Raw genomic sequence first — 27,481 nt, forward strand, 5'->3', positions numbered from 1 at the left:
AAAAAAATATATATACATATATATTAGCAAACCAAATTAAAAAATACACCAAAAAGATCATCCATCATGACCAAGTGGGATTTATTCCAGGGGTGCAAGGATGGTACAATATTCGTAACTCAGTATTACATACTAAATTAACAAAAAGAAGGACAAAAACTACACGATCATTTCAACAGATGCCAAAAAAGCATTTGACAAAATACAATGTCCATTCATACTCTCAAAATGGTTATAGAGGGTACCTACCTCAATACAGTAAAGGCCATATATGACTAGCTCAGAGCTAACATACTTAATGGTGAAAAGCTGAAAGCTGAAAACTTCTCCTCTAAGATCAGGAACAAGACAAGGACATCTCACCACTTTTATTCAACATAGTACTGGAGACCCTAGCCATGGCAATCAGACAACACAAAGAGAGAAAAGGCATGCAAATTAGTAAGAAGTTAAGCTCACTATCTATAGATGACATGATATTATACATAGAAAAACCTAAAGACTCCACCAAAACACTACTGGAATAACTAAATTCAGCAAAGTTTCAGGATAGAAAATTAATACACAGAAATCTGTTGCATTTCTATATACTAACAATGAACTGGCAGAAAGAGAAATCAAGAAAACAATTCCATTTACAATTGCATTAAAAGAATAAAATACCTAGGATTAAACCTAACCAAGGAAGTGAAAAACCTATATTCTGAAAACTCTAAGACACTCATGAAAGAAATTAAAGAAGACATATATAAGTGGAAATCTATCCTGTGCTCATGGGTAGGAAGAATTAGTGCTGTCAAAATGACTATCCTGCCCAAAGAATTTACAGATTCAATGCAATCCCTATCAAAATACCAAAAGCATTTTCCAATGAACTAGAACAAATAGTTCTAAAATTTACATGAAATCACAAAAGACCCCAAATAGCCAAAGCAATTCTGAGAAGAAAGAACAAAGTTGGGGGGATTATACTCCCTGACTTCAAGCTCTACTACAAAGCTACAGTAATCAAAATATGGTACTGGCACAAGAACAGATCCATAGATCAATGGGAACAGAATAGGGAGTCCAGATATAAACCCACACATATACAGTCAATTAATATATGATATAGGAGTCATGAATATACAGTGAGGAAATGACAGCCTCTTCAATAACTGGTGCTGGGAAAACTGGATGGCTACATGCAAGAGAATGAAACTGGATTACTGTCTAACTCTACCACACAAAAGTAAACTCAATGGATCAAAGATCTGAATGTAAGACATGAAACCATAAAACTCTTAGAAGAAAACATAGGCAAAAATCTCTTGAACAGAACATGAGCAATTTTCTCCTGGACACATCTCCTTTGGCAAGGGAAACAACAGCAAAAATGATCAAGTGGGACTCCATCAAACTAAAAAACTTCTGTACAGCAAAGACACCAGCAGCAGAAAAGGCAATTTATATTCTTCCATGGGAGAATATATTTGTAATTGATTTATCTGATAAGGGATTAACATTCAAAATATATAAAGAGCTCATATACCTCAACACCAAAAAAAATTCCCAATTAAAAAATGGGCAGAGGACCTGAACAGACATTCCCCCAAAGAAGAAATCCAGATGGCCAACAAGCACATAAAAGGATGCTCCACACTGTTAGTAACCAGGGAAATGCAAATCAAAAGCACAATTGAGGTATCACCTCACACAAGTCAGAATGGCCACTATCAAAAAAAAAAACAAGAAAGAACAAATGCTGCTGAGGATGTGAAGAAAAGTGAACCCTCTTACACTATTGGTGAGAATGTCAACTGGTGCAGCCACTGTGGAAAGCTGTATGGAGGTTCCTCAAAAAACTAAATATAGAAATACCATTTGACCCAGCATTTCCACTTCTAGAAATTTACCCAAAGAAAACAAAATCTCTGATCCCAAAAGATAAATGAACTTCTGTGTTTATTGCTGCATTATTTACAATTGCCAAGATATGGAAGCAACCTAAGTGTTCATCAGGAGATGAATGGATAAAGATGATGTGGTAAATATACACAATAGAACATTATTTAGCCATAAAAAGAAATCCTGCCATTTGCAACGTGGATGGACCTAGAGGGTACTACTCAGAAATAAGCCAGCCAGAGAAAGACAAATACCATATGATTTCACTTATTTGTGGAATATAAAAACAAAGCAAAATGGAAAGAAAACAGAAGACTCACAGAAATTGAGAAGGGACTAGTGGTTACCACTGGGGAGGAGTTGGGGGTGGGTGGGTGGGCAGGGTGAGGAGGATAAAGGGGCACAAAAACTCTCAATCATAATGTAGGTTGGTCACAGGGACAGCACAGCAATGGAGAATAAAACCAATGCTTCTGTAACATCTTCCTATGTGGACAGAATCAGCTGCACTATTTGGGGTGAGGATTTAATAATATGGGTGGTAGCTGCTGAACCACTGTATTGTATACTCGAAACTAAAATAAGACTATAAAAAAAAACAAAAACAGTTGAGCAGTATAGTTGTAACAGACTGACCAACAGAGTCTAAAATGTCTAGTCCTCCACAAAAGGAGGTTCCTCAAAAAACTAAATATAGAACTACCATTTGACCCAGCATTTCCACTTCTAGAAATTTACCCGAAGAAAACAAAATCTCTGATCCCAAAAGATAAATGAACTTCTGTGTTTATTGCTGCATTATTTACAATTGCCAAGATATGGAAGCAACCTAAGTGTTGCACCTTACACTTAGTGCAAGGTGCCTGGTGTTGCACCTTAGTCCATTTCTTGGACTCAAAGCTATCTTCCTTCAACTGAAACAAGTCCTGCCTCCACATACAGATGTTTTCCTAAGACAAAGATAGTTTACTTGATTGGTGATAAGACTTGTACTTTGTAAGTATAGAATAAGAATAAGCGAAGTAAAATGTTGAAAGGTAACTATCTCAAAATATTCTTGAAAGCAATAATCATTACTAATCTTTCTGGTTAACAAGGGAAGTAGTCACTCCGGCATACCAAGTTGTAATACTTCAATCTGTTCCCCTTAATAAGTCCTTACTTAAAATTACGCCTTTCCTATAGAATCTGATACAGATGCAGTTTAAAAAGCCATTACCTACTTTATTTTATAAATAACATGATGTAGACATTCATAGTACCATCTCTGTTCTTTTCTTTGAGCCCTACTGCCTTAGTTTTGGGAAAGAGATTTGAAGGTCACACACAATGATCCTTTTAACTTGTTATTAAAAAAAATTTTTTTTTTCTATTCAGATTAAAATATCCTATTCTTGCCTTCTTACAACATCTAACCCCCAAACATTCACAGCTGTTCAGGGACCACTAATAAAGGCAGGCTTTTTAACAGTTGACAGAACATGTTTGTCAGGTAAATTAAAAATGGCAGAGGAGATTAAATACTGATCTTCGACAAATCTTGACTTAACTGTCTTGAAATCTGAAAATTGCCATACCAAACACTGACAGTTTTCAAGATTTAGAAATAGATCGTTCCTGGCTTCTAAAAATGTTTTATTTTCCTCCATAGAAAAATGATAGTTTGTCTGTCAATATTAAATAATCAAATTACTTACACAAAATTAACCTGTTCCTCAGTGAGCAGATGAATGCTCCGCTTAAATGATCTTTACAGATCCCTGAAGTTGCTATCCTGACAGTACTTAAGTGATATTCAATTCAATTTTTCTGCATAAATAGTTCTGTTCAATCCAGAAATGAAGTAGTACGATGGGCAGTCCAGCACAGTCAACAGTTCAATAAAAATGCAAATTTAAAAAATTATTAAAATGGACTTGAAAGTAACAAACTGTCTATCTCACACTTCTTAGGTTTAGAGGTGTTCTTTCAAGGTGTTTTGTTTTTCATTTTTTTAAAGGGAACCAAGCTTGGAAGTTGTTTTTGTTGACTGTAGCTACTTTTCAAGCTGCTTCTTCTTCTTTCTCTTTGGCTCGTAAGTGTCCATGTTTGAAGTATCAGCAGGTATGTTTATTCCTGGTATCTAAAGTGATACAAATGGGGAAAAACAAGGTGAGTAAAAGCTTAAGGAGTAAATCTCGTTCTCATCTTCCCTTTCCCACGGACACTTTCAAGTTTAAAAGGTAGGGGTAGAGGAGGAAAGGGGGCTGGCAAAGGTTTTCCATACGAATTATTTCACAACAAAGTAATAGTGGATCAGAACCATAAAAGGCAGACATGATCTCCATGGGTGAAAAGCATGTCATTTGGGAAATGTGTGTTTAATTCTTAAGGTGTGGATATCTTAAGACTTTTTAGGTGTGGGTGGGGCAGAACAAAAGTTAAAAACTAGTATCAGATAAAACACACTTTATCTTCAAAAGTGCAGATTTCAAAACTTAAAAGTTAAAAAGGACTAGGCAAGAGATCTCAAAGAGCTCTGCTTTTGGTAGCAAGGAACTCAGAAGAATCCCAGATTTCTGAGATCCCATGGCCTAGGTAAATCAAGGAGGAAACAAGATTTGTATTGCAAAATTTGGCCTCCACACACAGGATTCTATAATTAAATAGAAATAACTTATGACTATATCTCTCTCTTTCTCAAAATATGTACAGTTTATTCCATTAACATAGACAGTGTAAGTTTGGTCTTACCTGTGGTTCTACCAGGGACATTCGGATTTTCTGATGCTGAAGATTAGATGAGTCTAACACGATTTTCACTCTAACTTTATCAAATATATGAAACACTGTATCTTCTATTTTAAGTGAAGGTATCTAGACAAAATATATTTTATTATTTTTAACTGCTTTCTTACACATGAGGATTTGTTCTAATTCTTTATATTTTATTTTCTACATTAACTTAAAAGTTTAAATTTAAAAATCATTTTAGCATTTACTAAGCATCTAGGTGTTCAATGTAACAAAAACCACTAATCTAGTAGGCTTATGTATCTATGCCCCATTTATGTACATACTCCCTCTTTTCAATGAAATGGACCCAATGCACACTCATTAAGCTCAGGGTTCTCACCCCACTAACTTGCAAACTGTTGGTCTAGTAAAGGAGCACAAAGGTATGGCTGGCAGTTTCCTGTTTTGTAGTTCTACTAAGGTTAGGGAAAAGGAGTATATCAGAGACACTGTAAATAGATCTTAAAAATTTTCTCTCTGAGGTATAAGTAGCCATTTATTCCTTTACTTCCATCCACCTGTCCACCTAGGGCAAAGCGTAATTCAAGTTTTTGTTAGAGGGGAAATCTTTACATGATATAAAAGAAAGAAATGAAGGACAATGTTTGTATGTGGGATGATTCACTGAGGTGAGAAACTGACTAAAACAATAAACTTAGCATAAATTCTCTGGGGGATGAAAAATAATTTTACCCATCAAAGAAAAAACGGTCAATACCCCTGCTCCAAAGAAAACCCTAAAATAAAAATACTAGAAATACTGTACCTCATCATCATAAGTAAGCCGTGGCTTTGGTTTGTCCTTTTCTTCAAAAAAGACTGTACCTTCTAAACCATACTTTGGAATTAACACCACAATTGCATTCTTTCTTACAAGCAGAATATAGGCTTCTTCACTTACTATTCCTTTACTTTTGAAAAATAACTGTAAAATGAAAAAAACCTTATTAAAGAACTGTCTTAAAATATTTTGTAATTAACAAAACAATGTATTTTGAAATTAAATTAAAATGAAATAAAACTTCATCTAACATTATTGATAGAAGGCAAATACCTGGGTATGAAAAGCCACTGATGCACGTTGGGCATATTGAGCCATTTTGTGCCGGAAATTGAGATTCTTACATAAATCTGCAAGCTTCTGTTTGTCTGTGAGCTCAGGATAAGTGCAGTCTGCCCCAATTGCCACAGCCAACAATCGATGAACAATGATGTCTGCGTATCTAGATATTTGAGGGATAAACAAGGATCATGCTATGTTTGCATTAAAATGTTTTTAAAATTCAAAATGAACTATTTTCTATCTACTTTAATTTTGTAAGGATACAGTACCTTCTGATGGGTGAAGTAAAATGTGTGTATATCGGGGACGCTAAACCATAGTGATGAAAATCATTATCCATTCCAGAGCAGAAGTACACAGCTTGCATCATACAGCGAGTGGCTAATATTCTTAACAGAGTGTTTAGATATGGGAAAGTAGGAGAATCAGCCTGGTCCAAAGAGTCAGCCAAAGACTTGGCTGTATCAGTTTTAATTTCCAAATTCTGTGAATAAAGAGGAGGGAAAGAGACCATATTAAACATTTCAAAATCTGTTCCACATCTTCAAAATATAACAAATCAGAATAAACAAATAGTGTTTTTGACCAGATAATAAGTGTTTGTGCCTTCTATCCTTAACAGAGAAGAACTAAAATTAAATGTATAAAAGGTAATGATCATTTTGTGCAACATCAAAGCTTAAAAATTTCTGGATGCATTTAAAGGTACTTCTGAAGTACCAACATTCTGATGAGGCATCAAGGGGGAAAAGGATGGTGGTAGCAGGGGAGCTGTTTCTCAGTGCACTTTGTGCTTGCCTCATCACTGCTGGGGTAGACAAAGAAAAAGCAGGTATGGAGACTTTTCCCTGCAGGTGTTTTCCTTCCATTCAAAGAAGGAAAAACCAAAAGCAAAAGAAAATTGTACTCACCACTGCAGTTCACTCAATGTGCTAACACATTAAACTTTGTTGCTTTGTTCTACTTTGGGAGATGAGGCAAAACACTTAAATCCTCCCTTCTCTATCCAAGTTGTAGGAAGAAATAAGACAGTAAGAGAAAATCTCCCAATTTACAGAGTAAGCCTTAAAGCACAGGAGAAGCTGATGCTGTTATGACAGGGCTCACAATAAAGTTCTGAAAAACCAAAAAACTAGAATGCCCTAAGACCCAACACAACACTCCTTCCATCTCTCTTTTGAACAGAAAAGATGTGACCTGAACAAGTGACCCACAGAAAACCAATGGAAGACATAATCACACCAAGGGTAAGGGTATTATACCCCAATGAAAGTCTACTAAAACCAGAGGTAGAGGTATACAAGGCTGAGGAAATGGTGCTCTTTCTATACTTTTCCTTTTTCCCATGCATGCAATAAATGGACTTCTTTCTTAGGAACATTATATAAAAAGGGCTTAACTGAGTTGAAGACAAAGAGAAAAAAAAATTAGGCAGTTCAGAGGTGCCATGGAATAACAAAGACATAAAGAACAAGTTTAAAGGTGCAGTTATGTATGAGCTTAATATTTGCAGGATACTGCAAATAACAGTCTGGAATAGTTGGCTTTAGCATAGGGTGCTCTTTAAAACAATGAAGGATTTTATTAAGCAAATGATTTCAACATGGGAAGAAGTGACTATACCCAAGTTAGATGATTTTTCTGTTAAATCAAAAGAACTACTGGTGTATTTTTGCATCACAAACAAATCTTTCATGGAAACACGAATGTAGATTATTCAGTGCAACAGAGAGATCATAACACAAAGACAGATGATTTTCCAAACTAGGGGGCCTTACCTTGGATTTAGCTGCCTTAACGAGAATTTCATAATTTGATGGAGGAGGAGCGGGATGTTTTCGAAGCAGAGCATGTTCAGAAAATTCTTCATGAATTTTTTTTGCAACAGAGATATTGGCAAGTAACATAAATTCTTCCACCATGGAATTTGTCTCTCTGCCAAAGGAAAAATCATTAAACAAAGAAAAAGAATCTGAGACTTCTGTATATCATATTTATTAATAGGCTGCTTTTTCTACCAAGATCAGGAAATAATTCCTATGTAAAAACATTCAAGTGTGTTTACATATGTTAGTTTTAATGACTTATGGCTCTTTCATTTCTCAGCTTGTATTCTAACAATCACTTATTAAATAAGCATCTACTACATGAATAAGTAGGCTGGAGGAGACTTTACAGACTACATTAAAAAAAACAGAAGCTTTACTAACTCTAGTAATATATAAAATCTAAATCAACCTCCTTTTACTGAGTCCAAAGAGATTTTTACTTAACTGTAAATCCACCAAAAAAAAGTATACAAAGAATTAAAGGCTATTTAGGTCATACAAATTTTGGTTTAACAAATTAAAACTTCAGCCAAGAAATCACCAAAATAACAACATACATACAGCTATTTTGGGTGTCTATAATGGGCCATTATCTTGTGCTGTAAGTGCTATACACACTTTGATACACACACACACACATATATATACACATATAGCCCTGTTTTGCAGATGAGAAAACTAAGGATGTGTGTTATTCCCTACCTCAACCTCAGTTATGAGAAGTAATGATCCGAGCCCACATAATCTGACTTCAAAACTCTTGATTTGATACTGTTTTTCATTCTATATAGTCTATGTCCATTTAAAACTTAGGTTAGTAAATAATCTGCATTCAGTTTACATAGTGCTTTCTTTCTTTCAAGTCAATCAATATGCATTATTAATCTTTCATTCATGTTTCCATTTTTAACATCTTACTAACTTCTTGAGAAGATTTCTAAGTATACTTATTTTAAAAATATTTGGAAGACCTCCAATCCTACCTTTAAAACTAAGGGACAGTCTCTTAGAAATGTGTTTTTTTTTCTTTTTGGTAAGAAGAAATAAGTGATGTTCTACTTTGGCAAAGCTAGAATCAACATTTTCCTCAAAAAAGCTCTTAGTATTGGGCTCAATGTTCATCTTAACATTAGACTTATTTGTACAGAAGTTCTTCCAAAGGTTTTAAAAAATTTTTAGTTCTAATGTTATAAGGACATACTGGTCCTACCTAACAAACTTGAGTATACTCTCATTTTTCAAATCTCTGGTTATCTACTAGAAAAGTATAAATGCACATTATATTTCAGAACAACCTTATACAGTTAAGAGGCATGGAAAAGAGGCCTAACTTCGATTTAACCCAAAATAGCCTCACTTCCTAAATTTTAACCAATCAGAGTAAAACAGTATCTAATGTGTGAATACACTTTACAACACCCTATGAGGTTGGCGCCATTTTAGTTCCATTTCACTGACAAGTGAATTGGGGCACAGAGAGGTCAAATAACTAGTCTGGAGTTACTGGGAGAAGTAGGATCTAAACCTAGGCAGTCTGGCTTGAAAGCCCATGGTCTTGACCACTATTCCATCCTACAGCAACCACTATTCTATTCTATATTATATACTTCCAAAATTTATCAGGGCCATATCCTCTTACTTACCATAACTATTACAGTCAAATTCTAATACATCACACAAGACAAACGACTTCAAAACTGGAAATTTTTCTATTAAAATACTTAATTCAGTTTTATATAAGAAAAACTAAAAAGTGAAATCATATATACTTTTCAATGTATTTCACAAGTCAAAAAAAGTATAGAAATCATAACCCTACTAGAAATAGGTATTTTTGATATAAATGTTTTGTTTATTAACATGTGTTCTAGATATTACATCTGAAATCAGTATCTTATCTACTGCCCATAAAAAAAATTTCATACCTAAGTTCCTTGGTCTGCAGATCTATAGGATCATGTGTTTCACTGTCCATGTGGAATCGAACTTCTGGAGAAGAGAGGGTCAAAGCCCTCAATAAAAATAAAAGAGTTGCGTTAATCAAGTGATTCTTTCAAAATAGAAAATGATTATAGCAAGTGTCTAAGAGTTTTTCTTCTGGAGGCTTTATGACCACCTGCTAAGTTTTATGTTCCATTTGAATAGATTGCTTAATATTTTACACATCTCAAATCCATTTAAAAGGACAGGACAATAGCAGCACAACAAAATATATTCTGCGCTTCTGATGATTTGGATATCCTCTGCACCTAAATTTTGATTTTTTTCTAAGCTACATGTGTTTGTGAACACTTTCATAAATAAAGGTAACTAGCAGTATTTCATTTACTACAGAAAGCAATGTATCGGGCTGAGGGATGATAGAGAGGGAATCAGAAGCGGCCACGCGGAGATTAGTAACATCAGAAGATACACGAGTGCCAAAGGTTCTTCCACACATACTCAACCAATGGAGAAGAGACTGGTACACTACCACCACTAATATGTTACAAATACTGATGGCCATTAATACTGGAGTGCTGTATGTCAGCTAACAGCGAAGTGCTTTACACGCCTGGTTCATTTAATAAGTTGCAAGTTCTCCTTTGAAAAGCAAATTCCAACAAGTCTAATGTTTCTTTACACCTTGATGCTACATTCAAGTCAGCTCCAAATCTACCCAAAACTAACAATTTTGATGAGGCTTGGTGACCTTGGACAATCAGGGGAATGGGAAAGAGAAAAGGAGGGAAAAAAAAGTAATATGAGATGCAACTTAAGTGAGATTCCACATCTTTTTGTCCTCAACTGTTTACCTTTATTAGAAGAACTACAAAAGGAATACTAGAGAGGGATCTCAACAAATACTCCTTCTTGCCATGCAGTATTTACAATATTTACAAAAAAGTTCAACACTAGATTTAATCTGTGCTTATTTATATATATTGACCTAAAAAGCTAGGTATACTTGTGAGATTTTGATTTTTTCTTCATAGAACATTAAAATGTTACATCTATCCATGATACATTATCTTTTAAATCACACATAAGATAGGTATAATTTAAGAGAAGCCATATCCTTTAGAAAGATAAAAGATAACTAATTTTTACTGATTTTTTTCTCAATTTTCCCTAAGACTGAGAAGATTCAATATTTCTTACCAATAGATGACTGTCTACTTACAAAATTTAAAGTAAAGACAGTTTCTTAAGTTAAAAAATATCTTTTCTGTCTTAATGAAGAGACTGTTACAAATGTAAACTGCCATCTTACTTTAAAACTGCAAAAATGAATACAGTTTCAATTTGTGTTCTGTTCACTTTGCCTTTAAAAAAAAACTTTCTAAAAATTATTTTTACACAAACTTTCTTCTGATGCCTGGCATACTGTAAACCTTCAAATGTATTTGCTTAAAAATGTGTTGTTTGATGTTATAAAAAAACTAATTATATTATTCTTATTTACATCTAACTGACAAGTTTGAGCAACAGTTTCCTTGGGTTTTACTGCACCCAAGTTATCCTTACACAGTTTCAAGTTTCATATTTATCATCATATGAAAAAGTCCCAGAAAACTGAGGTATGAGTAAGAGATAAGGGTGGCTCAGCAGAACTACCTAGAACAACAGTGTTCAATGGGGCTTCTGCAAGGCTGGAAATGATCTCCATCCACTGTTCAATACGGCAGTCACTAGCCACATGTGGCTACTGAGCACTTTAAATGGGGCTAGTGTGACTCAGGAACTGAATTATCAATTTTAATTTTAATGAATTTTATTTAAATGAACACATCTTATAAGACAACACAGATCTAGAATTTGCACTCTCCAACAAAAATACTTTTAATAACCACTTGTGACCCTACCTGGATGGGTACAGGAACCCAGAAAATAGTACCTGAAAGGCTCATGTACTTGCTTTACTCTGATGATTGATGCTGTCTTTTAAGAACCAAATGTAACTACTTTAACAAGTTTGAGTACTTGGATACTCTTTATCTCACACCTTAGCAGTTAGGCAAATTCCATGATATATTAAGCAAAAGATTGAATCTGCCACTAGCTATCAGATTTTTGGTAAGACTGCTCCTATGTAACTTTGAGTCATTCAAAAAATGAAGGTATTGGATTAAGCAATCTCAAAAATCTCTCCCAACTCTAAAGTGCAAGAATTTCATCTATATTTATTTAAACATCTGAAAACGAACTTTCAGTCTGGAAACGCATTCCTAATTAAAACTCGAAACAGTCCACGTAAAAAGTCTTAAGGAGCTCTTGCCTTCCTACAATTTCTTCAATCAACCATATCCATTTTTAGCACAATAAATTACAAGGACAGACTCCTGAACACGAGTCCAGAATCAAGTTGCTAATATTTAAAACATAGCTAGAAAAGCAGGTCTTCATCAGCATATTAAATAATTCATCACTGTCCATGATTCAACACTCTAAAGAGTTTAGAAGTTATCTTAATACAAAGATAAGTGAATTAAGACACTTCTTAATAGATACAATTGAAATGTACCCTTTTTCTATTCTTCCTTTTTTCAAAATTTTAGCAAGTTTATTTAGTCCACGCAAACTTGTGGTAATATCGTCGTTCATGGTTGCTGAATCAATTCTCATCTGAGCTTCAGCATATGTAAGAGAAGCCTAAAAAGGAAACCATATGTTAATATAACTCTTATAAAAACTGGCTTCCTATGTTCTCATATTTCTACTACATAAAATTTATGATCTCAGAAAAATGAAAATCAGTAACAAAAGAGAAATTTCTAGCTATAATATTTATTTTACACACCTATGATTTCTGGTTCATTAACTCTTATCTGATGCATTGTACAATATGCAAACTTATGTTAATACAAAATAACATGGTGGTACTGGTAGTAAATAAATTGTTTACACTTCAATTACCTTCATAGTTAATATGTAAATACTTAGGTAATGTTAAATAAAATTAAAAGATTATTCTCTGATAATGACTGTGAAGTGAAATCCTTTTCATATGATCATTACTTTCTTACCAACAAATAATTAAGAACATTCTAGTAGTCTAGGTATGTTTTACAGGCAATCTATTAAATATCCAAAATTAATTATCTAAAAATAGGACAGATCATAGTAGAAAAGATTTAAAGTAATTTCCAATTACAATCTAAACATACAAACAGTGCTTCTGTTCCTATTTTACTTCTCATGGAAAACTACCATTTTTTTAGCTAATTTAAAAAAAAAGAAAAAGTAACTTCACAAGTAAAAATCAAGAATAGTTTAAGACAGATGATGTGGGCCAGATCAGAGTCTTGGGGGAACCAACTTATCTATTATAGGTTAAGTGTTCCCCTTCTAACAATGTGTGTTACAGGTTTACTGTTGTTTTTTTATATATGTATATACATAATCTTGTTATACTGACCAGGTCTGGGAGAATTATAAACTTATCCTATTTAAAAATACAAATTGGGGAAGGCTCAACTCATTCACATATCACTTGTATGTCAGTCTAGCTCTGCTTTCTTTCCAACCACTAGTTGATTACAATAGAAAGAATGATGTTAAAGGGAGAAAAAATGTAGGGAAATATGGAAAATGGATCATTGTAAGAAAAGGGGTTTGCTCTGGCAAATCTCAGAGGAAGATTCAGGGCACAAATGAGAACATAAAGGAATCGAGGAGATTTCCAAAAAAAGGAAAAAAATGACACAGACAGTATGGCTCCATTCTGTCTGAACACAGATTTCAAATTAGTTTTCCTGGAATTCAACTATGACTTATAATATCATTTTTATGAGAAAGGGTGAGGAGCAAGAGGATGGTGTACATACCAATTTCAAAATACCAAACAGTTATAAGATGGGACAACATTAAATACTGGGGTTCCTGAGTTAGGAAGAAAGTCATCTATTTGGTCTTCTTATGTATACACACAACTGCCACATAAAATCATTTCTAAGTAACATCAAGAATTAAACAGGTAACTGAAATACACAAGATTTTGCTGCCACACTGGGGAAAGATTTCTTAGCAAACCTAACCGTCTCCAAACAATGTAGAACACTGTTGAAAGTACCAAAGATTTTAAACAATATGAAACTAACCTTTGAATTAATCACACTTTTGGTAAATCTGGTTTTTAAGATTTCAGCATTGTCGTTCATTTCCCAAATACATGAAAATGCCAACCTATGGGGGAAGATAAGCAGTATTTTTAATAGAAATCAGTTAAAGTAGTAAACTATGTTCTTATGAAGAAACATGCATAAATACCTGTCAACATTACATCTTAAGGAACATAAGTTAGAGCTCAGCAATTCTGGAACCATATCAATTCTCTGGAACAAACAAAAAAGCAGTCACAGATTACTTAGTTATACCCTTGATTTGAGGTTTTATTCTCATATAGCACTAAATTTAGTAAGAAATAAAGGTCTTTGTGAATAGAACTCAGAAAATGTGAAATAAGTCTATTTCTAGAAAAGTAATTATACACAGTTATACACAGGAAAGCAGTGAAAAAAATACTGGACTTCAGTCAGTGGATCTATGGTTAAGTCCTCTAACCTAGCCACCTGGTTAAACTCTGAAAGTTTGAAATCTCTGGTCTGTGTAATAACTCTGTAGTAGATACAGATATAATAATCCCTAATAGCTCTATGACTGGATCTTTCTCCAGTGATTAACACAAACTACATGGTGCTTTAAACATACTGGAAAAAGAGGGATACTAAATTTTAGGAAAAAAGATACAAGAAAGAACTTGGACAATGAATCATAACAAACTAAGCATAACTTTCCCTTCTATCTCCAAAATTTTCCTAAGTTTATGGGAGCATACTTGAAGAAAAAATGGTAAATTCTAACAGACTCATGGGTTGACTTTATAAAAAAACAGAAAATATGCGAGTTACCCATAGGTAAGAAGTTAAATGCCACAAAATTAATGTTAATTGCATCATATTATTATTTGGGTCACTCAGTAACAAAAAACACTAATATTTTCACAGATGGAAGGCCACCTTATTCTATGTACATGTTTATTCATGTAATATTCCAGACTGCTCAAGAATCCAAAAATGCCCATGATTTTAACTACACACAATTAACATGTTATTCATATTTCACTAAATATTGAGTATGACCTTTCTTTTGTAAACACCTCAGATGATTTTATTACCAGTAAAATAAATGATGCAAAAATCATAAGCATGCATCAAAATTCCATTTTAAATTTAACATACTTACCTTTTCACAAAGATACACAGTTGTTCCCCTTCTGGCTGATTCTTGATCCAAAGCATTTCCTGGCCTAATAAAATGACTAACATCAGCAATATGAACACCAACCTTAAAAAGATAAAAATAAAAGGATTTCAACATGCTAAATTGGGTAAAAGCACAAATGAATTTGTAAAGAGAAAAAATTTACCTAAAGTGAAAGAGGACTCAGACACACTTACTTTTAATTTTTGATACATGCCCATTAGCCTTAACTACAACTGTCTAGGCATGAATAATAACTCACAAATTCTATAATGGGTCAGAAGGAACAGAACTGTATTTGGATAAGAACATCATAACAATATGAATACCTCCAAATTTCCATTTTCAAGTTCTCTACAATGTAGAGCATCATCTATATCGGTACATCCTGGTGGGTCCACACTACAAACACACAGATGTCTCAGATCTTCTCGGTTTTTCATGTCCTACAAGATGCCATGTTATTGAGAAATGAAACACCTTTTTGGTAGTATAAATGCAACACAGCTCATATGAAATCAACAATATCTATATATACAGATAAATGACTTAGCTTTATTTCTTAACAATAATTTGATAATTGATAACAAATGGTAACTTGTTTGATAATTTGACACACATTGTGATTTGTAAGTTGTGGTCCAAGTTAAAAAATTGGACAAAGCTTGTGTCAGTCCCCTAGAAAAATTTATCTTTTGGTAAAGGAAATGATTTCTATAATACCTGAGGGTTCTGTACTAACTTAATGTTTGGGAGGAGGAGTATGGTTTCTACATATTTCAAAACATAAAGAAATCAAACAAATTAATTTAGATATGGTAATTTATAAAGTCACTAAGAATTCTTTTTAACTTACCTTTTCAGTAATGCTCCAGGGCATCTTTGGTAGAAAGCTAAGAACAGCCTGTGAAAAAGGCTGATGGGGAACATCATGCTCAAGTAACAAAACTTCTGTTTCAGTCTCTTTGTCTCCAACTTCACCCAAATTTTTCACAAAGTGTCCCTAAAATCAAAAGGCTTTATTAGAAAGGTATATTTACAGCTTTTTGTTTGGTAATTTGTATTTCATTATAATAGTAAATTCTTGAACACTTATATATCACCTTAGTATTTCTAAATATTCCTAACATTTATTCTTAAAAATGACCCCTTGGTAAATCAACGTTGAAAATGACAAGACTTCTCAAGTGATTTATGATGGAGACTTCTTGAGAGCCCTGTTGTTATGTACAAATTATGTTTATTTCCCATTACCTATTGAATTTAAAATTTGCTTCAAATATAGTAGCTTCTAAATTTTTTTAACAGAATCAACTTAGGTCTCAAATACCATTTTTGTAGTCATTATCAGTAAAAGGTATATGGTACAAAATTTGAGTAGAAGTAACCAAATGATTTACACTGGAATATCATAAGATTCATTTTTAAATTGAATGCACTACTTACAGATAAGTTTGTGAAATATTCCTATATTTCAGTATGGATGTTATACAAAAGCAGATTCTGTTTTCATTAAAAGAAGCAATTATGTTCCCAAATTCTTAATTAAATATCCTAAAGGAAAATTAATAATTCAAGTTTACATTTGGATATCTGGAATTTCTGGGCCAACCATCAACAGCAACAATAATTCTCCGTCCTTCCAATATAGAAGCCTGTCTGGTTTCTATCCGAATTCTAGGGATTCTCTTATCAGCAGGTGTAAAGAGATGTCTTCTTGACTAAAGAAAATCAGGAAAAAAATGTTTTACACACAAACACACACAAGTCTGGTGATAAGGGCAAAGGGAGGGCTCTGTTTCACTAAATGTGTCATTTTTTAATTAAACAACAAAATGCTCTTTACTTACTTACCTCCTTAATATCAGACTTGGAAAGCATACCACAATATGGTCTCCAACACCTTTTTATTATTCCTACAACTCTACCTGTAGGCTTTAACATTTTTTCATTTACAGCAGTCTTAAGCTGAGATTTAAAAAAAAAAAAAAATCTTGTTATTTTCCCTCTGCAATGAGATAATTTCCCTCCAAAATTAGAATGTGAATATGGATATTAATAGTTGTAGGCAGTAAATTATGACATAACACTACAGAATACTGATGCTTCAAAATTCTACAAAAGAATATGCCAAGTCAAACCATGGAAATAGTTCCATATAATAAAGCACTACAGAAATAATCAGAAGACAAAGAAAAAAATAAATATAACTGAATAAATATGTCAGAACTCAACTCTTTTAACAGTTTTTAATATGAGGGTTTACCAACGAACACAAACACACAGGTTTTGGGAATTAATAGACCAGGATTTTAATTCCAGTTTGCACTAATTAGCTGAGTGGCATTTATTAACTCATTAAAAAAGGAGAGATGGATCTTTAAAGGCTCTTCCTTATCCAAAATAAGAACCCAAATAAGGAGTCTATCTTATCAGAAATAGCAGAGGTACAAAATTTTTACTTCTAACATTCTTCAGCAGCCAGGACTCTGCAAGGGTAATGTTATAGTAAAATGGCAGAGCACTGAATATAATTCATATAAAAAGAATTACTAACGGGTGGATTCCAACTGTTTGTATTATTTGTGTAATTCCAAAACAGGGAACAAATAAGTCATATCAAGTAGACTTCTGATAAGAAACAAGAAAAAGCATTACATTCAGAACAAATAGAGTAAGAGAAGGAATTAAACAGACCCACATAAAATGGCCCAGAAGAACATCTAATACACTGAGGGAATTTTAACATTACATAAAAGCATTTCAGAAAATTTTAAATTTGTATTTACTTAAACTTCACTAATTCAGACCTGAATGTCACAGAGTTCAAGTTCCATACTCAAGTTAACAGTCTTTGTGTATTTAAGCCAATCTATTGGAGCAAAATAAGACCATTTAAAAGAAGACTACTTAAACACTTGGCAAAAAAAATCATGTTTATGAAATGTGTTAAACCAATGGAACTATGTTTTTCAATATGAAAGCAATAAAACTTGTTTAATTTTCTCTAAAGCTGACACACTACCAAATTATACGCAGCTACACAGACAAAACTTAAACCCTGTTTGGTTTCATACCATGTGTACTCTCTCCTCTTCTTTCTCCACATCATCTTCATTTTGCCCTTCATCATGTAAAACCACTGAAGATGGTGCTACCCACTGATTCTTGGGAAGAAGCTCCACAGCCACAATATCTTCGTGAATAGCTCGGTTTAAATTTTTAAGTCCTTGCAACATTACCTGTGTAAAAGAGCAAATGGCATGTGCCCAGATATTTTTAATAGCAATATAATTAAGGGAAGGTTACCTAACAGAAGTTTAGATATATTCTGAATGTGTTTATGTGTCTCTATTTTTCCTTCTTTAAATTTTTCCTTTATAGTGTCCCTTTACTCCACCCTCTTAATTTGTCAACATCAAATAGAGAACACATGGCCAGAAAATATGGGTTGTGTTCATGACTCCACCTTAACTCTTACATTTGTACCAGAAGTCTCCAGGAAATTTCTTAATCTTTCTAAAACTCAGGGTCCTCATTAGTAAAATGAAAAAGAATACTTACTTTTCTAGATAGGGTTGAAGATTAAATGAAATGCAGCTTTCAAAACAGTTAGAGGAGTACCTGGCAAACGAGTACCCAAGAAATGACAGCTATTCACTTTAAAGTGTATGAAGCATTTTGGGAACAATTATATGTTATGTAAATAGTATTTCCTGTAACTGGTGATAACACAGAAAATAGAGGGATCCTATTTTTTATTTGATTCAATTTTTATTCTCTTAAAAGTGGGTTAATAGAAAAAAATAAAATAAAATAAAATGCATAAACATGGAAAAAAAAGTGGGTTAATAGGAAGTTCTCCAATAAGCAGTTTTCTAAAAAAGTGATTAATTCTACTATTATCTATGACCTCTCATATAACTGCCTTCAATCTGATAAACTGGGAGAATAAAACAATTTATATTTTCACACAAAATTTTAAGCACTTATGAAAGAATGAAGAGAAAGTATTTTAGTGTTTAAGAATTTATGCACACACTTGCCTCTTTGTTTTCTTCAGTGTCTCCATGAACCCATACTGCAGCTTCTAAGTAATTTTCCCTGCTGGCTCTAAATGTTCCTTGAAGGTATGTACCAGATTTTATGCCTTGCTGTAGCTTACTTAAGGGAAGGTGCTCTGAAAATATTATTTTTCCACTTTCTATTTCATTCTGTGAAATAAACAACCCAAAAGGCAGTTAGTAGGTAAGTGTCCTGTATCTCAACATATAACTATTTCACCATCAGGTTTTTTTTTTTTAAACCATCCAAATTATGGCATATACAACTCTTTTGAATTTCAGAGAATACAGCACAGTGACCATAAAAATGCTTTCCATCTTAGGGCAACGTACAAATATTTATTTCCACTGCATCATGGTTAGATGTTTAGCCACAGATGTATGTCATTAAAAAAACTGCAAACTCTCTACCCCACCCCAGGCCTCCCAGAATGAAGGTGTGTAGTCAAGTGATTGTGTGTGTGTGTTGCAGGGAGAGCTTTGGTAAAAAAAATGTAATCTGAAGCCTCAATTCGATGAAAAGACTTAGTTAATGGAAGTGTAAGAAAAACTGTGTTTATTTTGGCTACTTTAAATAGCTAAGGATGTAAGATACAGGTAGGCTGGAAGCTGCTTCAGCTCTACCACAACACCTGTCAGGACTCTGAGAGACCTCAACATCCAAAATCCTGACTGCTGGGCTCCTGGGATTTCCTTCTTCACTTTCCACAATTTTCCACCTTCCAGGGAGACTGATTACTTTATACCTTCTCCTCCTGTTTTGTTTAACTCTCTAACTGCCCCTCCCAGACACTGGCCCGATCCTCTGCTCCACTTCACAATAAAATAGCACAGAAGTATTGTCTGTAATTGCTGCGTATCTACTTCTTCATATGCATTCCCACAGGAACCCACCTACAAATCAAGTTTCATACTCAGACAACTTAAACCATTACTGTCAAGGTCACTAATGATACATTGTCTTAGCAAATTCAGTGCTCCATTCTCAGTGATCTTGGCCAAGTTTTTTAAAATGACCTTTCCTTCTGTGAGATACTTTAGAAGCCACATCATCCTGTGTTTGGCTTGTCCTACTGCACTGGCACTCCTCTTTAGTTTCCTCTGCCAATTTTTTCCTGGTCTCCAAATGTAAAGTGTCCCTAGATTCAGCTATAGACCCTTTACCTTACCTACATTTACTCCTGTGTCATTCCCTCCCACCTAAAAACAAACAAAAAACCCAAAAACTTGATTGCTCTTGCTCTTCAACTACCACTTCATTTCTCTACTTCTGATCATACCACTCAAAGTGTTATACCACCATACTTTCTCTCTACCCATTTTTTCACCTATTCTAGTCAGACTTCTGCCTCCCTACCATCAAAACTACTCTGGGTAATTTCCCCAAAACTGTCATAATGCTTAATCCAATCAACAGTGCTCACTAATTTGACTTAGCAACATTTGACACAGATAACACCCTCACCTTTGAAACATTTTAAGTACTTGGCTTCCAAGAACTTCACCCTGACCTGGTTTTCCTCTTTTATCCCATTTGCTGATCCCCCTCATGTTTCTGACTTCTGAACACTAGAATGCCCAAGGGCAATATTATTCACCTAGATGCTTAGCTAGAACACTTAGGTTCATCCATTTTCCCTCATAGCCCCATCCAATCCACCACCAAGTCCTAAAACATCTAACTTACAAAATATACCCAGTACCTGACTACTCTTCACTACCTTACCTCATACTACCATGCTCAATTTGCTGTCTTGTCTCCCAGGGAGCACTAAAATGTCTTCATAACTGGAGGACCTTGCTTCTTAAGTTAGTCTTCTTAGAGAAGCCAGGTGGATCTTACTATTCTCCCACTCAGCAGCTGTCTGGTAGGCACTCATGGACTAATATCCAACTTATTGCCCATGACTTTTTATATCCTACCTGAGGTGCTACATTTGTGAGTTCATTCCTAACATTTTCTCGCTTGCTTACTCCATCCCAGCCACACTTTTAGATGTCTCACCTTGCCAACTTACTCTAACCTCAGGGCCTCTGAACTTCTTGTTTCCTCTGCATGAGATGCTCTTCCCGTACTTATCACTTGGTTAACTCACTTACCTAATACAGCTAAAACAACCCTGTCTCAAAGGAAATTTGCTTAGTTAACTTGTTTCACATCTCAGCTTAGACAGTACTTCTACTGGGAAGCCTTGAAAAATGCCAGGAGAAAAATGCCAAAAAGCAGCCTAGACAAAGGAAAAAACAAGGATGTGACCAAGAGGCTGCTGCCACAGCTGCCTTAATATATACACATTCTGTCTGTAGGACACAAATGCCAGCCTTTAAGACCTTCAAGCAGCACTTGGAAAGCATGCATCCTAACACTCCAGTTCCTCCAGAACTGACTGATGTTCAGGCATAACATTGTTTATAGGTGAAATTGCGACACCTTTAATTCTCCTACTGTCTCAGACCTTAGGTAACAAATGTACAGCTGCTTTCCTAACAAACTGTTGACCAGCAAAAATAAAGGGACTACGTTAACAATCATTTTTATGCTTTTGCCTTTTGGGCTGATTCATACAAAGACAATTCTGTGTAAGTGTACAGTTGGCTCTGATTTGGAAATCAGTCTATCCTTGTTATAAAAATTTTTTTACAACTCTGATTATACTGACATTCACATTGTGTAAAATAACTCCTTTAATAAAGTAGTAGCTTTATTTTACAACATCGAAAAAACAAAACTTGACATCCCAAATCTGGGTTAGGTGCCCTTACTAAGTAGAGTCACTTCCCCTACAATGCTTGTTTTGAAAACACAAATGTGTTACACAATGCGATCAACATATTAAAAATACCAGGTGAATGTAGAAAACTGTATCCAGCTGAACCAAACTGCATAGGAATCCACAAAACACCCCCCCCCTCAAATATCTATTAGTTACCTCAGATCACTGTGTGTTTTATGAGCCACACTATCTTCACCTGATGGAACAACTTTCTGTCCAAATCTAGATAACCCTCTTTCCAGCACTTGATGAAGTTTGTTAGTGTTCCCCAAACACAAATTTTCCCGTAAGCCCTGTGGCTTTATCACATGACTTTGCATGCCACAGTAAACTTCAGGAATGCCCATTGCTACAGTGGAACCATAACCTCGCTGTATCCTACACTTGACCCTCCCGCACGACCTGATCAAATACTGTGTATTGTCAATGTTAGACTACGTCTTATTTCTCCTCCTAGACCAGTGCTATCTGAAACAACTGTGATGAAGCAAGTATTACTTTTGTGATCTGCAATATGATAGTAAATCCCCAACTGGGCCCAAGTGGCCTTTAAGAATTTGAAAGGTGGATAGAGCAACTGAGAAACTGAATATTTAATCTGAATTAAATTTCAACAGCCACATCCAACTAGTGGCTACATATTAGGATAGTCCTACTAAAGCTGCATTCCAAAAAAGCCCAACTTTCACTTTCTCACTTCCTTTTAGTTTTGTAAAGTAGCTGATCAAAGACAAGCAGAAATGGGGAAAATGCTGTAAAGAGTGGATATGTCTAACATTCTGTTATATAAAGCATAGTTCTATAATAAAATAGCTACCATTTACATTTACCATAGCTATGTGCCTGTGAATAAAAAGTTTATTATTACTACTGTTACTATCTAATTTGTAGATAAAATGAGAGTTCCTGTGGCCAGGATTCTTACTTGGCCCTGGTTGACTAGCTCACTACACACCTGTGGGCAATACATTGCTGCTGACTCTATATAAAGAGCTCTGCCCAGTGCTCTGGGCGCGACATGTTGGCATGGCTGCAAGGCTGCAGGAGAGCAGAGCAGAGGCTGGAGTGGTGGCAGCTCTGAGGACAGAGGCCCAGAGGACAGCTGTGCAGGACGACTGTGCAGAGAGGCCCAGAGGACGGCTGTATATACAGAGAGGCCCTGAAGTAAAGACTGGCTTGCTGCATGCAGACTTGCTCTGAGTGAACGGGATTTTAGTGATTGACCTGCTCCGCAGAAATAAAGTTGGGAATAACTCTTTCACCCCAAGAACATTCTACTGTTATATTTTTTGGTCACATTGAATCCATAGTGAACTTGCCCGGGGCTGAAACCCATTGGCAAAACACATTTAATCCTCATTGCAACCCTGTGAAGTCATTACTGCTAAACACACTTTTACATCCATGGCACTGAGGGCTCTCAAGGTTTAATGGCTGCCCTAGTATGGGTTCTCGAGTCTAATACTGCAGTGACCCCTTTACTCACTTCCCTGCCTCTTGTCTTGCTGCTGATAAAAGGCAGCAACTCACAAAACAAAATTAAGAGTGGTCTTCCATATAAATAACATTTCTGATCTTTTCTTCTATTGGCACATTGTTTTAACCCTTAATTTCTTTTAGCCTGCCATCATAAGGGAGGGAGCCCAGAATCCTACCTACTATCTTCTCTTCATAGCAGTCCTTGAGGGTAAGACAATTAAAAAATTCCTGACTACAGAATAAATTCTAGTCTTCAATATCTGGCCCCCATTCTAACTCTCCACTCCCTCCCCTTCTCCTTTAGGATTTATGTTATAGCTTTACCATCTGTGTGTGCAGTGTCCCCACTTCTTTATTTGTCCAATACCTACTCCTTATTCACAAACCAGCCTGGATATCTTACACATCAAACAAATATGCCACCAAGTGCCAGGCCCTCCTCAAGTTGCTGAGAATATGTCAGTGAACAGTGCTATTTTACAAAGTCAAGTCTTAGGAATGGCATTTTGATAAGCCACTCTTGTTTATAACCCAATTGCAGCTTACCCACCAATATTCCAATTTTTAAATCTTATAACTAACTCTCATATCCCAAAGTGGCCCTTTTAATATTTTCATTTTTCAAAAACAAATTCAACAAGCTCAAACATACCCCTTCTTCAGACAAACAAGCAAGACGATCTATGAGTTCAGGATTACCAGTTAGGCTTTTTATGTATTCTTCACCTGAAAAATAAATTTTGTTGTTTTTGATAAATTCAGAGTGTTTTCTCTCTTAGATAAGAAACAACATGGATAATCTTGTTTGTGATACTATGTCTGTCAATTTTTAAAATTTTTTTGGAGGAAAAAAACCAGTATGTGGTAATACCTAAGCAACAGTGGGTCAAATAATCTATGCACTTTTACTGCTAAGTCAATTCCAAATGGTAGTGGGGAAATTAACAGCTGCTGGGCACAACTCACTTGGTTTAGAAATGCTGAGAAATTGAAGGCAAAAATATCATATGAAGTTATATAATAATACAAAAGCATTAAATAGTCAAATGAACATCTGACCAAGGGTCTGATAATAACTCATATTTACAAATGCATATAAAAATTAACAGCGTCTTCATTTAGACTTACAAGTGAAAGCTGGTATTCCTTCTTCTATGGCTTTTTCCTTGTTTTGTCTATCATTTGTTATGAAGATAACTTGTAGCTGATTCTCTGCTGACATTTTCTTGAAATGTTCATTGTACCATTTTGCTGCTACTCGAATGGCTCTATCATTCCTGTCATTAGCATTTTCTCCCTGTTCTTGTTCTACGTAAGTTTCTCTAAATGTAAGGAAATATAAAAAGAAATAAAAATGAAAAGAAGCAAGGATATGTAAAAAGTCTTAAGGCATAAATGCTTAATAACCACCATATCAGTGGCATAGTTTTTCTCTTATGTATGCAGATTTATGCCTCAGAAAAGAAATGAACAGGATCCTTATAGTTGTTTCCAAGAAAACAATTTTCTTGGAAAAGAAAATCATGTTAGTTATGAAACAATAAAAAGGCTAAAAGAATTTTATTTCATGAAAAGAAAAACTCAAGATCAGAATTTAGATTTTAGGTTGGGATGGTAAATAAGAAATAGCTTGTTGAAAAAAAAAGTGTAATAAAATTTTGTAAGTCTGATAATGAGATTTCATTCAAACTGTAGATTAACAGTAATTCCTGAAAGCTACAAATAGAACTAGAATACTTATGATCAAATGCTTTGTAATCATTAAATATACATTATGTTATTAATGGTCATTGCTCATTAAAGGCAGAGGCTGTCTAGAGACTTGAGAGACCAGGAACATATGACTGCATATTCCTTCTGAGTATAACAACTCTGAATCTCCCAAAATAACAGCACATTTACTTCTTTAAATCTGTTTTTCAAAGCCAAATTTAAGTACAATAACAAAGTTCAGTATAATAACCTCTAGAGCTTCAAGATAACACACTTAATTTTAGAATTTCACTTATTTATATTAACAGTCTCTAGAATTATTCTATACCTCACCATTAAATGTATCTGCTAATGCCTTAAGCTTATAAAAGATAGTCAATTTTCTAATTGGTTTTAGCATGACATGAGTAACAGAATCATAGATGAAATTTGCCCAAATGTCCTAAGATTCTTCTTGCCAACTCCAGCATTGCTAAACTTCATTCACTGCACTTAAGCTAACAAAATGCTAACCTCTGATTAAGAATCTGATGACTACGCTCCAGAAAAAGCTGGTCTTCTGCACTGAAAACCAACTGAAGTTCCTGTTTCTGGATTTCAAGAGGAGCAAGGAATAAGAAGTTTACAAGTGCTTCACATGTTCTTTACAAGAACAATTTTAAAATTTAGGCTGTAAGAAGAAAAAGGAGAAAACTGAGAAATTAATTTTTAAATACGTATATTCCAGTAGAATTTCATCACCAGAATTCTGTCCAATCCAGTGGTTTCTCAACCAGGGGAGCTTTTGCCCCAGGGAACATTTGACAAAGTGTGGAGACCTTCTTGGTTTCTGGGTTGTTACAACTCTATGAATGCCAGGGAGCAGGGCTGCTATTGGCATCTAGTGGGCAAGGCCAGGGATGCTGCTAAATATCTTACTATGTGTAAGACAGCCAGCCCACCACAAAGAATTTTCCAGTCCAAAATGTCAATAGTACCAAAGCTGAGAAGCCTGACCTAATCTAATAAAAGTATACTAGGACTCATCATAGACTATTTATGTAACATGAGAAATTGAGATACCATATTTTCTAAAACCCCACATTATGTTCAAAGGCTGTGAACCTAAAACGACAAAGAATTCTATTTCTTAGCCTTATCTTCTCGTGATCAGTTATAAGGTATTAGTTTGACTTTTAAAAGCTCATTAAGAATAAATCTTTGTATTTTTAAACCTCTCCTTCACAAACTCTTCCATTTTACGAGTCTTTGCTAATTATGCATATAATTAGGTATCCAGAAACCTAAGCAAATCTCATCTTCTAAGACTCTATTTCGACCCATGTTAAAACAAATTTAAAATACAAACATTTTGGAAATAAAAGTATCTACTGTATCCCAAGAGTATAGAGACCTTCGTTCTAGGTCTTACTGCATAAAAACCAAATAATATCCTGTAAGTATGAAACCTGTGCATCTTCTGATAATGAATTACTGTCAGAAGCCCATCCCAAAATTTAGTTATCTCTATTGCTTTTCTGGTAATTAACATAATTTACCCCCTTACCTATGGTGCTCATTAGTGAAGGTATAGAAATGCTTCTCCTGGTTGTTAGTCACATCTCGAATTCGTTTATATACTGGAGCACTCCGATTTCTTACTTCTTGAAGGACTGTTTGCAGCACAATTACATTCCTGATGGCTGGGTCCTCAAGAACATCAATCTTCAAAAAAAGAAAAGAATAAAAAAGAGAAAGTTAATTTTTCCTATGTTCATTTGTAAATGTTACGTTCTGACGAACATAAACCCCTGTCGGTTTAAAAAACACTAAATATATCAAACTAAGGAGCTTTTACTGCAGAAAACTCTCCAGGCCTATTAGAGAAGAGCAAATGTAAACACACTAATTACAAAACTTCGCATTAAGTTCATTAATAAAGAAATGGCCCACATAGTTTTCGTTCGTAGGCACTTACAAGCTGCCTGGGGGTCGCAAGCTGGAGGCCACAGAAGCCCAGGTCCCCGGCCTCCAGACACTTAAAATCTAAGGCAGAAGAGACACCAGGAGTTAGAAAATTATCGTATCTTAAATCTTCATTACTTCAAGAACTCGAAAAAAAAAAAGAACAGTTCAAGGAAAAGAACCTCGGCCTGGGGTAAAGGAGGCGTGGGTCCCAACGGGCTTTCCCTCTCCCTAAGAACGTGGTATTGCCGAAGACGCCCTCCTTGGGCCTGTTTCCTGCTCTGCCAAACCCTTCCTACCGCTGGGGCCGCATGATCCGCAGTCAGATCGCCCGCCGGCGCACCTGGTGCAGTAGCACGTTGGTATCGGGCAGCAAGTAGTGCGGCTGGGGGCACAGGCTGCTCATCGGATCCAGCGGCTGCGGCTCCAGGACCGGCCCCTCGTGTGCACGGCCGCAAGCCACGCACCCGGGCGCACCGCAGCCGATGTCGTCCCGCAGGTAGTGCTCCCGCACGATCTTCATCACGCCGCCCGCTCGCGTCTTTTTCAGGAAAGTCTTGGACTTCAGCATCTTGCCTCACCGTGCGGAATGCCAACCCCTACAGCGCTCGTCCGGCGAAAAGCGTCAAGCTAACGGCCCTGTTGCACGATACCTTACCCGAAGGTCAGCCCCTTTCCGGACTTTGGAAGCACCTCTCGCGCGAAACGTCG

General features: G+C 35.2%; 1 protein-coding gene across 4 annotated transcripts; it reads right to left on the minus strand.

Annotated features, from left to right (window-relative positions):
• Positions 1-64: 64 nt before the first annotated feature.
• DIS3 (DIS3 homolog, exosome endoribonuclease and 3'-5' exoribonuclease) lies at positions 65-27,454 on the minus strand. Of its 4 annotated transcripts, none has more exons than XR_008994570.1 (22): positions 27,114-27,453; positions 26,373-26,530; positions 24,242-24,435; positions 23,766-23,839; positions 18,843-19,010; positions 17,874-18,038; positions 16,651-16,764; positions 16,380-16,517; positions 15,653-15,799; positions 15,126-15,242; positions 14,779-14,880; positions 13,804-13,868; positions 13,635-13,719; positions 12,059-12,186; positions 9,480-9,566; positions 7,504-7,660; positions 5,995-6,209; positions 5,717-5,885; positions 5,429-5,587; positions 4,621-4,743; positions 3,585-4,009; positions 65-383 (listed from the first exon to the last, which is right to left on the minus strand). XR_008994570.1 is itself a non-coding variant. In XM_036893588.2 (22 exons), the coding sequence occupies exons 4-22, from the start codon at positions 24,333-24,335 to the stop codon at positions 3,923-3,925; spliced, it is 2,394 nt and encodes a 797-aa protein (XP_036749483.2). In that variant the 5' UTR covers positions 24,336-24,435; positions 26,373-26,530; positions 26,784-26,851; positions 27,114-27,359; the 3' UTR covers positions 2,656-3,922. The 4 variants fall into 4 exon arrangements, 3 of the variants coding, with proteins under 3 accessions (XP_036749483.2, XP_036749484.2, XP_036749482.2); XM_036893588.2 differs by lacking the exon at positions 65-383 and adding an exon at positions 26,784-26,851 and having other exon boundaries at positions 2,656-4,009; positions 27,114-27,359; XM_036893589.2 differs by lacking the exons at positions 65-383; positions 26,373-26,530 and adding an exon at positions 26,784-26,851 and having other exon boundaries at positions 2,656-4,009; positions 27,114-27,454.
• Positions 27,455-27,481: the final 27 nt, after the last annotated feature.

This window comes from Manis pentadactyla, chromosome 17 (assembly GCF_030020395.1).
Source record: "Manis pentadactyla isolate mManPen7 chromosome 17, mManPen7.hap1, whole genome shotgun sequence".
Classification (NCBI taxonomy): Eukaryota; Metazoa; Chordata; class Mammalia; order Pholidota; family Manidae; genus Manis; species Manis pentadactyla.